The sequence below is a fragment of the Calidris pugnax genome, unplaced genomic scaffold (assembly GCF_001431845.1).
Source record: "Calidris pugnax isolate Ruff unplaced genomic scaffold, ASM143184v1 scaffold60, whole genome shotgun sequence".
Lineage (NCBI taxonomy): Eukaryota > Metazoa > Chordata > Aves > Charadriiformes > Scolopacidae > Calidris > Calidris pugnax.
Window position 1 is genome coordinate 4268735 of NW_015090831.1, and position 13330 is coordinate 4282064.

Genomic DNA, 13330 nt, shown 5'->3' on the forward strand with positions numbered 1-13330 from the left:
CTCGTCTTCATTCCCTGGGCATGGACCCATAAAGACAAGACTGTCATTCCAGAAATTATTAGCACCTGTGGAAAGAAAAGCACCACTGACTTTCAGTAAACTGTCTACTGCAGGGGAAAAAAAAAAAAAAAAAAAGAAAAAAGGCACAGCAGAGTAAAATGTGCAGAGATATGCCAGATTGAGTCAGTCACAACTGGCACAGCAGAGTAAAATGTGGAGAGATATGCCAGATTGAGTCAGTCACAACTGTCTTCATGCAAACCCCATCTGGTTTCAAGGCATGTGTGTCCTGGAATGTGAAGCATTTGCGTTGGACGGTAAACAGGGTACGGGCAACTGTTGGGATAACTCTTGTCAGACTCGGTGTTCGTGTTTGTTTTAGATAGCCAATTTCTGGGGCCTCCACACGTCGCCCTTTCGGCGTGCCAGGTGGATCTGCAGCGGGCGCCCTGCTCGGAAAGCAGCTGTGCAGCAGCCACGGTGACAGTGACAGCCGTGACAGACTTTGCTCAGGATGGGAACCGCGTCAGCCGCATCCGAGCCGAGCCAGTCGGACGGAAGGACTTGCTTTGGAGGGCTTACCACCCAAAGGATGTCAAGGTCGGGTCCTAAAATAATATGGAAAACGTGTCAGATTTAAATGGGAGGTTTAGTGCTGCAGAAAACAACAAAAACCTTAACCATATAAACACTTGGGGACTGCTGTCAGCAGAGTAAACCCAAAACAGCCTCTTTATACACCAAGAAAATTAACATGTGAAGCCTTTTCCTTTAACAGATTTAGGATTGATTATTAGTCAGCACATCAGTAAGGCAGAACGCTGGATTATAGATGAAACCCAGCATGGTGTATATGCTGCAAGAGGAGAGAAGGACAACCCAGTTTAGGGAATTAACACCTTTATGAGAAGGAGGGAGAAGGAAAACCAAGGGTTTGGAGAATAGTTTCTGAAAAAGCAGAGGAAAAACACCACCTGAGTAATGAGAAAGGAGGACCAGGACTCAGCAGCAGTGTGTTCAATTTGTGGCGGTGCCAGAAATCACCAGGACACCTCTGATGACACACAAGCTGCTCCGTCCCTTCATTTATCCCTGTACAAAACGTCCAAAATAAAAATAATAAGAATCAATCAGGGAGGCAAGCCATGCTTTCCCTACCTAGAAAGGAGCCTGGCGAGCAGGGACCAGCCTGTTGTCTGTGAAGTCGTTTCAGAGCCTCGGCTGGGAGGTTTGAGAGCCGTAATCCCATCCCCTGAGAGAATAAACCAGAACATGGATTTGACTCAGCTAAACTTCTCAGAGCAGTGGCACATCCAAGCTGGTATATTTTAAGTAACCGAAAACAAACCCCCAGTGAAATCTGTAATTTCACTGGCCTGATTTTTGTGGACTTGCTCATGAGAGAATGAGATTAAACTGGACCAAAAGAAATTTTGTCTTCAAAGGTAAAATGCCTGGCACATGACTACATCCTTTCCTCTCCAGCATAGACTTTTAAACTTTTTAAGATTCTTAAATCAGAAATTGCAGCTAATTCCATGTAGTATACTCACATACTCATATTTTTTCTTGAAGTTAAAAATGCTTCCATTAAAATATGAAAATGTAGCAAGTGTGAAATGGAATCAATCAATTTTAATAATAAATTCTATCTATCTCAGTTAAAACTTGATCTATGGAAACATAATAGACATTACCTTCCCTCCCTGTCATTTCCCCATTGCTGCTTAGCAGTTAATTAGAGGTGATAATGTAGCACAGCTCCTGCAACATATCAAGGAAAAATCCATATATTAAAATCCACATAATCTTTAGTCCTTCAGAGTTGTTCAAATATCTTTGATTTATGTGAAAATTTAATGGAAATGGTAGGCAGAACATCATGACACACTCAGACCCCCAATAAAGTGGGTTTCTTCAGAAAACTAAGCCAACATCTAGGACTTGCATTCTTTACTGGTATCGGGCAAGAAAAGAGCAGCGTGGAAAGGGCCACGTGGATTTGTTTGTGCAAAGGTTTTACTTAGGAAGGTTGTGGCTGTGGAGTAAATGGGAAAATTCTGAGACGTTTCTTTCTATCACACTATAGATACAAATGATACAATTGACCTCAGATTAAAACACTGTTCAAAGAGGTGTTTAGTTTTTCAGTCCTCAAGACCATCACTCTGATAGTCTGATGTGCCAGACGCCAGTGGGTGTCCAAGCAATGTCTCTCTGCGATAGTTAAGGGGCATTTTGAAACACGGATGATGTATTGCCACAGGTGAGGAACGTTGTCAGGGAGTGTGGTTCTGTCTTCACCCTCTTATTCACTTATTTAATTTCACCACTGTTCCTAAAAACTACGCTCTGCTTCGTCACTGAAAGACACACAAAGACATAGCAGCCATTCCTCTTCCCCGCTCCGCAGATCGTGGCAGAACTAATGGGATTGCACCTCTGGATCTCTCATGGGCAAAGGGCAAGAAAAGAATTAACAGCCCTGGCCAAGAAATCAGCCTGGCAGGCTGGGCATGGGAAAACAGCAGTTCTTCATCACTCCCACCAGTATGACTGGGAGCTCTTCCTGTTGCAAATCACTCCACAGGCCAGAGTTGCGTTTCTAAGAGCTGGACAGCAGAGTATGAAAAAGCACCATCATGAGCAGATGTGGCCCTGCAGTGCCCCAGATGCAGGTATTGCAGCTTCAAAGGGAGCTGCCCTTCCTCTGGCTTTCCCAGGCACATCTGCTCTCTGTGGGCACCAGGACTCACAGGCTTTGTCTGCAACCCAGCTTGTGCCCAAGTAGGCAAGAGCTGACGCAGCTGAAGATCTCTGTAGATGCTTTCCTCTTTTATGCAGACAGCTCCAGTGGCCTGATTTGGGCCCTTGTCTCTGGTACCCGATCAATAACCTGCACATCAAATATAAAAATCAGCCATTCAGAAGCTGTAACGAGAAATTTAAGGTCAAATTAGGGGACAGGCAGTGACGACTACTAAAATATGTTAATGCTACTTAATTACAACCTACCTTGTACCATACTTCAGGCATTAAAATTAGTACAATTTAATGAGCACTCTACTCTCTTGATAATTTCAGTGAATGATCTACTTCTTAGCGAAAAAGTTTAATAAAAAAAGCTTCACTTTTTACCAGACAGTGCATTACATCAGGTGGAATAGCAGCACTTTGAACTCCCTTATTGCATGTGATTAAACCCCGTTGTTTGAAAGCAAAGCTTATTTTGTACCCGTTCGCAATCATGTTTTAGAAGTCAGATTTTAGTTTGTACTTGACACATGAATGCTGCCCCTAATGTTTTGTGAGGAACAATAATGAAGAAAAACTGCTGTGTAGACTGTATTCATTACACATTTCATTTTAACTAGGTCACAGTTCGAGACCTCCCAACAGGGAACTGCTACTCTTTCACTGATCCACACATTATCACATTTGATGGATGGTGAGTATTCTACTTTGAAATAATTTGGCTCAATTACTGCAGTTTTCAGTTTCTGGATGTAGGATGCATTTGGTTTTACATTAGAATATCAAAAGAGCATTGTACTAGTTTGCTTATAGTGATTAATGTAGTGCTCCAATGACATACATGGTTTCCTTCCAGCTGTTTACGGTCCTTTTGAAAAAAGGACTAGGAAAGGATTAATCTTGAAGCAGAAATGGTTTTAAGTCTGAATAATTTTTACAAGACAAAGGTCAGATTCCAGAAATGGTTTTAAGTCTGAATAACTTTTACAAGACAAAGGTCAGATTCCAAAATGTTCTTCAAACAGAACCATCATTATTGACTTTGAGAGGCTGTCTACACCATGTGGCATTGTGTTAGGACACCCCAGTTCCACCCAAGGGACCCATTACGTCCCTGCAGCAGGACAGCATGTGGGGAGAGCCTGTGTCCTCCCCAGCAGTTTAGTAACACCTGATGCAAATTCCCTCTGCCCAACAATGTTCTTGTGTTCTTCTATCTGTTTCCAGACCTGGTTTACACACAGCTGCATTTCTGCATGGGGTTGACAGTCATAATCACAACCAAAAAGCCATAAAGATGGCCATACTGTCTCAGATGAAAGATGTTCAGACATTATAAGTGTTAATATCAGGGAAAGAGTACAAAAATAAAGTTCTACATCCTCCTGTATTGTCCAGATGAGCTCCTATATTATCCAACAACAAATTGCTTAAAGACTTAGTGCACCAAAGGTGGTCCCTTTGTGTTTGACAATCTGTACTGTGCAGAACTTTTCTTCAGATAGCTTCCCTAATCATTCATTAACCTATTTACACCAGTTGCTTAACATAACGGAAAGTTTTTGGAGTTTGCATTTGGCATGTTTGATCCAAAGTTGCTAATATTTCAGATCACATTCCAGATTTGCCATTCCACCATTAACCTCTTAATGGCACAGATAATGACTTGAGGTGCATAGCATCCACAGGAGCTTGGCAGGCACGATAGTCTAATTTTTGATATCCTAATGTCCCAATTTAGTCCATCATGCTCTGGAAGTAGCATCTGAAATGACGTCAAAGCTGGAGAAATTTGTCAATGAAACGTTAGTAAGAAAAGCAGTGGCTCTGTTAAAGGTTATACATGTGCCTCAAATAAAGATATCACCCAAACTGGGTAGTCTCAGCTAGAAGATTAGCTCTGCACATGTGGGGCTTCCCAGTTTCCCTCCTGCTTTGCTGAATAGCATCTATAATGTGGTCAGGCACTTTTGTATCATGCAAGTTTGGTTGCTCAAAATGTAGAAGAGCCAGAAGATGTGCAAAGATATCACCAGTCCGCATGGTATCTGAAATTATTTTGACTTTGGAATATTAAAGTAGATTAGAATACTATTTCAAAACTATCTATACATTTATATTCTAAAATATTTCCTCCTGATTTAAGACTAAGAACAGACAGTGATCTGCCAGGTTCTTGTGTTTAGGAAGTGATAAATTACTGAAAAGTGCTCTTGGAATGGGGGAACACTTTCAGCCATGTAGCACATTTTTACATAGTTTCCACGGGAAAAAAGGTCTAAAAAATAAAGCGATTTTATTTGAATAACTCGTTTGCAACCCTGTTATTGATAGCACACAAAAATGCTCCTAAGTAATTTGTGATTCTATTTGAACATAGAGAGTCTGGAAAAAGCCTGTCCTTCTGTGGCACCCTGTGTCAGAATCACACAGCCTTGAAATGGAAAAATCCCAGGATTAGCTTGGCCCCTCAATGACTGCATGTTTCTTCCTTGCAGACAGATGTTCATTACTGCTCTGTCCAGTGTAGCTTTAAATGAGCCAAGTTGATGGGGCTTCTGCCATCTCAATAACTAAGTTATTTCACTAAGATATATCACTTCTTGATTTTCAGCCAAGTTTCTTACCCATCATTTCACAGTCTCATTACTCCTACTTATATTCCCATTTATTATTGTAAATAATTTCTCTTTCAATTATTGCAATGATTATGCCACCCTATTACACATCAGTTCAGCAGCTTCTCTGCCTGCCTGTCCAAAAAAATGTTAACGCATTAGCAAATTATTTTAATGCTCTGTATTTAAGGAGTGGGGAATGTGATTCCTGCTTCTGTCCTGATACAAACCTATACTCCAAAGGCAAAGGCTGACAGAGAGGTATGGAACTGAAGCATCCTCCTTTGGTCATGAGTGGGTACGTGGTGGAAAATTGTGTTTGAAACAAGGTGCGTGTTAGGTATTGTGAAGGGAAGAATTGTACTAAAAGCTTGTGGGCTCAAGTAAGAAACCTTATGAGCATCCTTCAATAATAAAAAAGTATCAGAAAGAGAACGATCTGCAGATTGTAAACAGTGAAGCAAGAGAGGAGAAAAAGCTAAGAGAAACTTCTCCTAAGGACTATGAAGCAATAGGTTGAGAGGATGAGCATCAGCTCTTGTTTATCAGGAGCTACGTCAGGTGTAAGTGATCAGCAGGCAGAGGCTCAGGTAGGAACATTGCACAGGAAAGAAAAGAAACATCCAAAGTTAGTCAAGAGAACTGAATGAAATATCAGCCTTTACCCAGCTCTATGTCTTTACAAAGGTAGTGGCAAACAAAGCTTAAAAAAGAAGCTATCAAAACTGATTCTGAGCATTCATCAAACAATATAACCCAAGAAAAAACCATTTGTTCCACCCCAAAGCCCGTAGGTCAGCTTACCAGGGGACAGCAGACAGACCAAAATGTTGTAGGCAGAGCTGCTGTGGATGAGTGGTGGTCAGTTGTCTCTTTTGGAACCCTTTCCACCCACTCGGGTCCTGGGGATGACTCACTGAAGGGCTGTCATATGAAAAGCAAGAGAAAGTCTGAAGATGGGGAACATTGCTCATCCTTTTGGGCTTTCCCATTAGCAAGGGCAAAGAGAAGGAAAAATGCACAATTAAGAAAGGCAGGGATGCAAGCAGGAATAAAAAACAAAACTGCAACCTTTCTGATTTCCAAAATTTAAATAAAAAGCAAAGCTCATCGAAATTTAACTTAATTTAAATACATTGACACCCAGAATTTCTTTAGCAGATTTGTTGGAAAATTGAAAAATGGCATGAAAATCAGAAGGCTGGAAGATATTTCTTTTTTGGTAGTAAAATTTTCCTACTGAAATGGTCAATTCTAATGTATAGGTTGACTTATAAGGTTTCACAATAATACTTCATTTTGTAACTTTCATAGTGATGTTTTCAGTGATTTTTAATCTGACATACTGAGTCCACTTTACATCTGGGGTAGTTAGCTATTCATTAGATAACCGAAATACCTAACTCCCACTTCTAATGATAACACTCCCCTTTGGTATGCCTCTTGCTAATATATTTCAGCAGAAATATTTATCTTCTAATCCTTTCATTCTTTTTACCAAAGGAAGTGACTGAAAATCAAAGAAGAATGTGTCATATTTTACAGTGTAAGCACAATCAATTTGTGTATATTGAAGCATAGATGTGAAATAGCGTTAATTATACTAGCTAAAATCCAGAGAGAGCACTTCCTTTTATAGAAAAGTACCTTCTAAATTAAACAAATGTGAAAGCCTGGTAAAGCAAAAGTATAGCCCTCATTACTAGTTATGGTGCATTATAAATATAAAAGCTTTTCATGTCATAAATTGTAGATTCTTAAATAAGAAGTACTAGCTTAAAACCTAATATGCAGAAAAATCCTTTTAAGGCAAAATATAAAAACGAAAATATTTCTTCATTGGTGAACTATATATATATCATGCATATTATTTTGCATTTTATGTTTAAAAAAAAAAAAAGGAAGAAAAAAGATTTTTGAGATTTCTCAAATATTTACACTCATCTATCCATCAGTATTCCCCACGGGCAATGGCACCATTTCCTGCACAATGACAAAATCCCTCAGCTTGCACAGCTTCGTGCCTGAGGGTGGTTTTAACAGCATTCATCATGGGCGTCCAGCACTAAGTCCTGGACATGAGTAGCCCTCCCAGAGGTGCTGTTCTTTTTGATGGTCTGTAGAAGTTTATACATCTCTAAGCATCCAACGACTGCTGAACTTAACCCAACAGCTTCTCCCTGAGAACAACATGGCCAACCCCTAGTGATGAGCACTCTGAAATCAGAGGACATCCTCCAGCATCACCCAGCACTTCCTAGGGTCACAACGAGTACAAAATAATTCTCACTAGCAAGGAAAGAGGGAGCCTGGAAGGACATGTCAACAAATCAAATTATTTGGTGGTAAAACTGTGGTGGAAAAACTTCAGGAGCAGCCAAGATAATAACTGGATTAATAAAAGAATAAGTGTAGCTTGGTGAATAGTAAGTGTATTGTGTTAGTTAATCTAATGCTACTAGTAGTAATTATTTACATATATTTATATTCCCTTCTGTCCCTCTCTTACATCCCATCCCCGGAGTGTTCAAGGCCAGGCTGGATGAGACTTTGAGGAACCTGGTCTAGTGGAAGTTGTCTCTGCGCAGGGATTGGAACTGGATGATTTTTAAGGTCCCTTCCAACCCAAACCATTCTATGATTCTATGAACCAACACAAACTATTCCTATGGCATCTCACTGTCATAACCCAAGACTTAGGAGAGTTTTGTAATTGCTGGATTAAACACACAACTTGAGCCATGACTTCATGCTGGGTCAAGAACTTCATGCACTCCTTTAAAAACAACCCAAACACATGGATGGAGAGGGAGGGAATCGCTTTCCACCACCCAGTACATCCATTGCTACAGACTATTAGGGCAGCAGGATGGGGAAGTGGACTTTGGAGGGCAATTTAGACATGAGCAGAGGTGCCTGGTTCACAAAGAACGTGCACAGCTCCCTCATGCAAGACCTCTAGATTTTAGCACCACAGGGCTGCAATTTGATTTCTCAAATGATGGCCAAAGAATCATTATCACAATTAGAGTTGTATAAGCATCACAAAAGTTTACCTGACTACATTCAATTACCCATTCAAGTAATTCAAAGGCAGCTGAATGCTTCAGTTTAGACACATTGCAGATTTGTTATGTGCTATGAAATCTATCCCATGACTTAATTGAAGGACTCCAAGTGACTTCCAGGAGAGTTGGATTGGGTCCACTGTCAATGCTTATTAAGCAGTAAATAGCTCCCATAATGATATTTAAATGCATATGCTAATACCGTCTTATTTACCAGATACAGCTGATTAGCCTGGGCACAGCCATTCTGATGCATTATTTTCCATCAAACCCTCTAAACACATTTCCTTCTAAATTCCACCTGTTGAAGGAAACTATGGAAAGTGATTCTCATAAAATATCCTCTCTCCTCTGTTTCTCCTGTGAAGATGTCCAAAAGGAGCTAGCACTTGATGTTAAAAGAGATTATCTATTTTTTAGTTGTCCTCAGTTCCAATCAATCTTAGCAATAGCATCTGCACAGTGTACTTAGGATTTATGTATCTGATTAGAAAACTAGATGAGACAGAGACATTCAAAATCTTATCGGTTTATGGCCAACTTCACTAAGTTTTTCAAGATGAAAGATAAAGTCAGATGTTTTCTAGCAGAGAAAAGCAGTTGGAGATTAAATTCTTACTGTTTTTTAAGCTTCATGCCTTTCTGTGGCTTTTATTCTGAAAAGACATAAAATGAAGATATGTACATGCTAAAAAAATCTTGATTCTTTAGCTATTTGCTCTTCTGTATGAGAAACATTAACAGACTGAAAAAATACTGATGTTTGTATGAGAGTTCTTAAAAGCAATCTTTTCATTTAGTTGAAGTATTTTATACAGTCCTTTTTACATTTTCTTTGTTTATTCTAGAAAAGAATAACACTTATTAAGAACATACAGCTTAGGTTCCATATAAAAATGGATTGATAAAAGTCATATTTAAAACTAAATGCAGTGCCTCAAAAGGATGCAGAAGAAGCCATCACTTTTAAAGATGGAAGCTGTTGCTTGTGCAAAGATAATTCCAGCAACATATATAAAGTGTGCAGCTAGCATTCTCTTTACTTCTATACATCTCATTAGAATAACATATAGATAGAATAGAATAAAATTATACAACTACCTGAAAGGAGGTTGTAGAGAGGTGGGTGTTGGCCTCTTCTCCCAAGGGAATAATGACAGGACCAGAGGAAATGGTCTGAAGTTGGGGCAGGGGAGGTTTAGATTAGATATGAGGAAGAATTACTTTCCTGAGAGGGCGGTCGGGCACTGGAAAGGGCTGCCCAGGGAGGTGGTGGAGACACCATCCCTGAGGGTGTTGAAGAAACGAGTAGATGTGGCACTTCAGGGCATGCTCTAGTGCCTGAGATTGTTGGGTTTTGTCTGTCTGTGGGTGGGTGTGGGGGGTATGTGGTTGGACTCGATGATCGCAAAGGTCCCTTCCAACCATGAAGATTCTGTGATTCTGTGAAAGTAGAGGAAGAACGAGACAAGTTTATGGAAGGAGAAAACAGAGGACAAGTAGAAGAGGATCCTCTCTCAGGACCCTGTTGTGGAAAACCAAGGGGTTGCAGCTGGGAGGAGTTTTACCTGGCTCGTGCTGAGGGCAAACACCTGCAAAGTTATTCAAGTTATTCCGCTCGTGGCCTCACACAGATGGAGCAAGGACTTTTTGTACACAGAAGGATGAAAGTCCCGAATTGTCCAACACACTGCAATGTGGTGATTGCCAAACCGTTTAGAGCGAAAGTTGTGCTTACAAGAAAGTTCTTGAGGGCGAGGAACCAACTTCATTTTAACAGGCTTTCAGTACAATCCCTGTTTTTCACATGAAGTATTCACCTAGCCACAGTCAGTCTTGTAAAAGTTAGTGATTAGTCACAGAAGAGGTTATTTAAGCACTGATTTTGCTTTGAAGAATATCATGCTGTAAAGCATCCGGTTAGAACCAAAACATATTTATTAAGGCCTGGAGGCAGGGACTTTTTTCCCATTTGCTTTTTATCAAATGTTTATCCTTTTTATCCATGCCCATTGCCATGGCAGCAACTGGGAGACAGCTACCCGCTTTTCACATGAATTCTTATGCACTTCCAGCTAATAACTGAGATGGTGTTCCCATGCTTATGGTGCCGGAGAAACGCTTCCCCACGTGTTAGGAAAAATTATGAGGAAAATTTTTTTCACTGAAAGGGTTATCAGCCATTGGAATGGGCTGCCCAGGGAGGTGGTTGAGGCACCATCCCTGGAGGTGTTCAAAAGACGGGTTGATGTAGTGCTGGGAGGTATGGTTTAGTGATGATGCTCCTTGTTTGTTGTGTGGGTGTCTATTTTTGTCAGTCAGGTTGATGGTTGGACAAGATGATCTTTAAGGTCCCTTCCAACCTAGAAGATTCTGTGATTCTGTGATTCTGTGTTGATTTTTCCCTACAAATAGGGCAGCCACCACGCTGGCCTAATTAAAGAGCGCTGCTGTATGAGTACCAACAAACAGCCGTCACAGGTGGATGCTCAGGGTCTCTCAATCCTCTCTTTTTTTCTTTTTTTTTTTTGTTGGTTGCTGTGTAGGCGCTACGACAACTATAAAATTGGCACCTTCCTTCTGTGCCAGAGCACGTCGAGGGCGTTTGAAGTCCATGTTCGGCAGTGGGACTGCGGCGGCCACCGCTCGGCCACCGCCTGCAATTGTGGGGTGGCTGCACGAGAAGGGGGTGACACGGTGGTGCTGGACACCTGCAATGGCCATTTTCGGGAGAGCAGACCCCAGCTAGCTGTCAGAAGCACCCAGGCATCGCCGCGTGTCAAAATCCTAAAGTCCTACGGAGGGAGAAAAATAACAGTACGTGGGTATTTGAGGACTCTCGTTGTTGTTGTTGTTGTTCTTTAAAAATGTGAGACGACTCTCGTTGTTGTTGTTGTTCTTTAAAAATGTGAGATTAATATTTCTGAATTATTAATGAAGTTGCTGCAAAAATAGCTATCTGAAGCCGTAAGAGCGCCTGGAGCAAAATAGACTGAAAAACGAGATGCAGGGAGGAAGTTGGTTAAAATGTTAGTTTAACAAACTGTAAAACAAAACAAAACAAATATCTCTGGAAATTTCTTGGAGACGGAGCGGAGCACCAACATTGTCACTTCCTCTCTACAGTACAGAACTCTGCTCTCAGTTTGTTTATGCTAGACACTACCCAGCCGCGTCACATAAAGCAAATTTCTTTGCAGAGCTTATGATATAAATATTCAAGAGAAGATCACAGGTAGCAGAATAATGTACTTTTTAGAGTGGAACAGTAAGGCAATATGAATCAGATCCAGATAGCCATGAAAATGGGCTGCAAATGTGCAGTATTTGGTATAATTTAAAGCATTTGCCTAAAAAATATATATATCACCACAACATGCTTCGCATGAGTATCACTTATCCACACTAATCCACTGAAATCACTGAAGAATAAGAGCAGGCTGCACCAGGGGCTTTGGTGAGGAGAAGAGCCAAGAAGACAATTTTATCCTAGAGTTGTAGCATGGAGATTTATTGCCAGGAAATATTTTGGGTGACGACAGGTCCACAATAGAGCCAGAATGACACGGGGAGTGCCTGCGCTTGGCTCTCCTCGTGGTTGCACTTGGAATAGATCTTGGTAAGTTGGTAATTGAAAGTCTGTTAATTATAGAATAGAGAAAGAACAGAGAAAGCTGTCATTTCACTCTGCAACTGAGTGCAATTACTGTTTTATGACTAGAATAATCTTAGCAAGGAATCCCTGTTCTCAGCTACACCTCACGTAAGTCTCAGCGAAACAAATCAGGATGATGGTTGAACTAGCTGATCTTAAAGGTCCCTTCCAACCTAGATGATCCTACGATACTAGAATGCCCTCAGGACACAAACACAAATCCTGCCCTGATCTGAAGGGGAATCTGTAGGAACTGTGCAGCAGCCAATATGGTCTCTGATCTGGCCCCTGTGCCCAGTGCATCCCAATTTGCCCAGCAGTTGCCCATCATAACCTCACATAGCACAGGAGCTGGCTCTCCTATGGCTCCTGCACCATTCAAGGCTGATGCTTTGAATGGGGTGAAGTGACCCTCTTTTTTGTGGAAGGCAGCACCTTCCAGCAGCCAGGCACTACATACCTCTGTAAACTGAGGTTCCAGAAAAGTTTCTTCAAAGCCTCAATCAGCGGTGTTACCTCCAGGCACGTCACAGAAAACCCAGGCAGTTGTTAGGTCCTCAGTGGTAGATGGGTCACCTTGCCCGGTGCAGCAGGAGAAGAAAGGGTTACAGCCCTCCGAATTCCTGAAGTAAATCCACACCTGGAAATATTAATCCAGACAGCACAGGAGACCAGAGCAGCTCATGCAGTCCTGACTGCAAGGATTTAATATGCAGCCTTGTAGGAAATGGTCTCCCCGTAGTAAAAGACGTAATTAGAGGGCACATGTTTACCTGAAGAAGGAAATCAAATCCTACCCAGCACCGTGTCACCTGCAATTTTCCTGCTCTTCCTATTAAACAACTAAGAAAAACAATAACTCATCAGGCCATTTGAGCTTTCTGTTAGGAAATCTTTCTTTTTTTTTAAACGTACTTTGGGAAGTGAAACAACCCAGGTGGAGGTACAGCCAAGACCTTCTGACATATTCAAAGAACTGATTTTATGTGATGACTTCCATTATTCTGGTTTTAAACTGAAAAAGGGTACATTTAGAAAGATATCAGGAAAAAATTCTTCACTGTGAGGGTGTTGAGACACTGGAAGAAGTTGCCCAGAGAAGCTGTGGCTGCCCCATCCCTGGAGGTGTTCAAGGCCAGGCTGGATGGGGCTTTGAGCAACCTGGTCTGGTGGGAGGTGTCCCTGTCCACGGCAGGGGGGTTGGAACTAGATGATCTTTAAGATCCTTCCCAACC

At 41.3% G+C, this 13330-nt stretch overlaps 1 protein-coding gene across 1 annotated transcript in view; it reads left to right on the plus strand.

The window, feature by feature from the left end:
• LOC106887538 (von Willebrand factor D and EGF domain-containing protein-like) overlaps window positions 1–13330 on the plus strand; it is a 178123-nt gene that overhangs the window by 70854 nt on the left and 93939 nt on the right. Inside the window, exons 7-9 of the mRNA XM_014941130.1 lie at window positions 383–600; window positions 3375–3448; window positions 10987–11257. Of these exons, the coding sequence (XP_014796616.1) occupies window positions 383–600; window positions 3375–3448; window positions 10987–11257 (563 nt within the window). The remainder of the gene's footprint in view (window positions 1–382; window positions 601–3374; window positions 3449–10986; window positions 11258–13330) is intronic.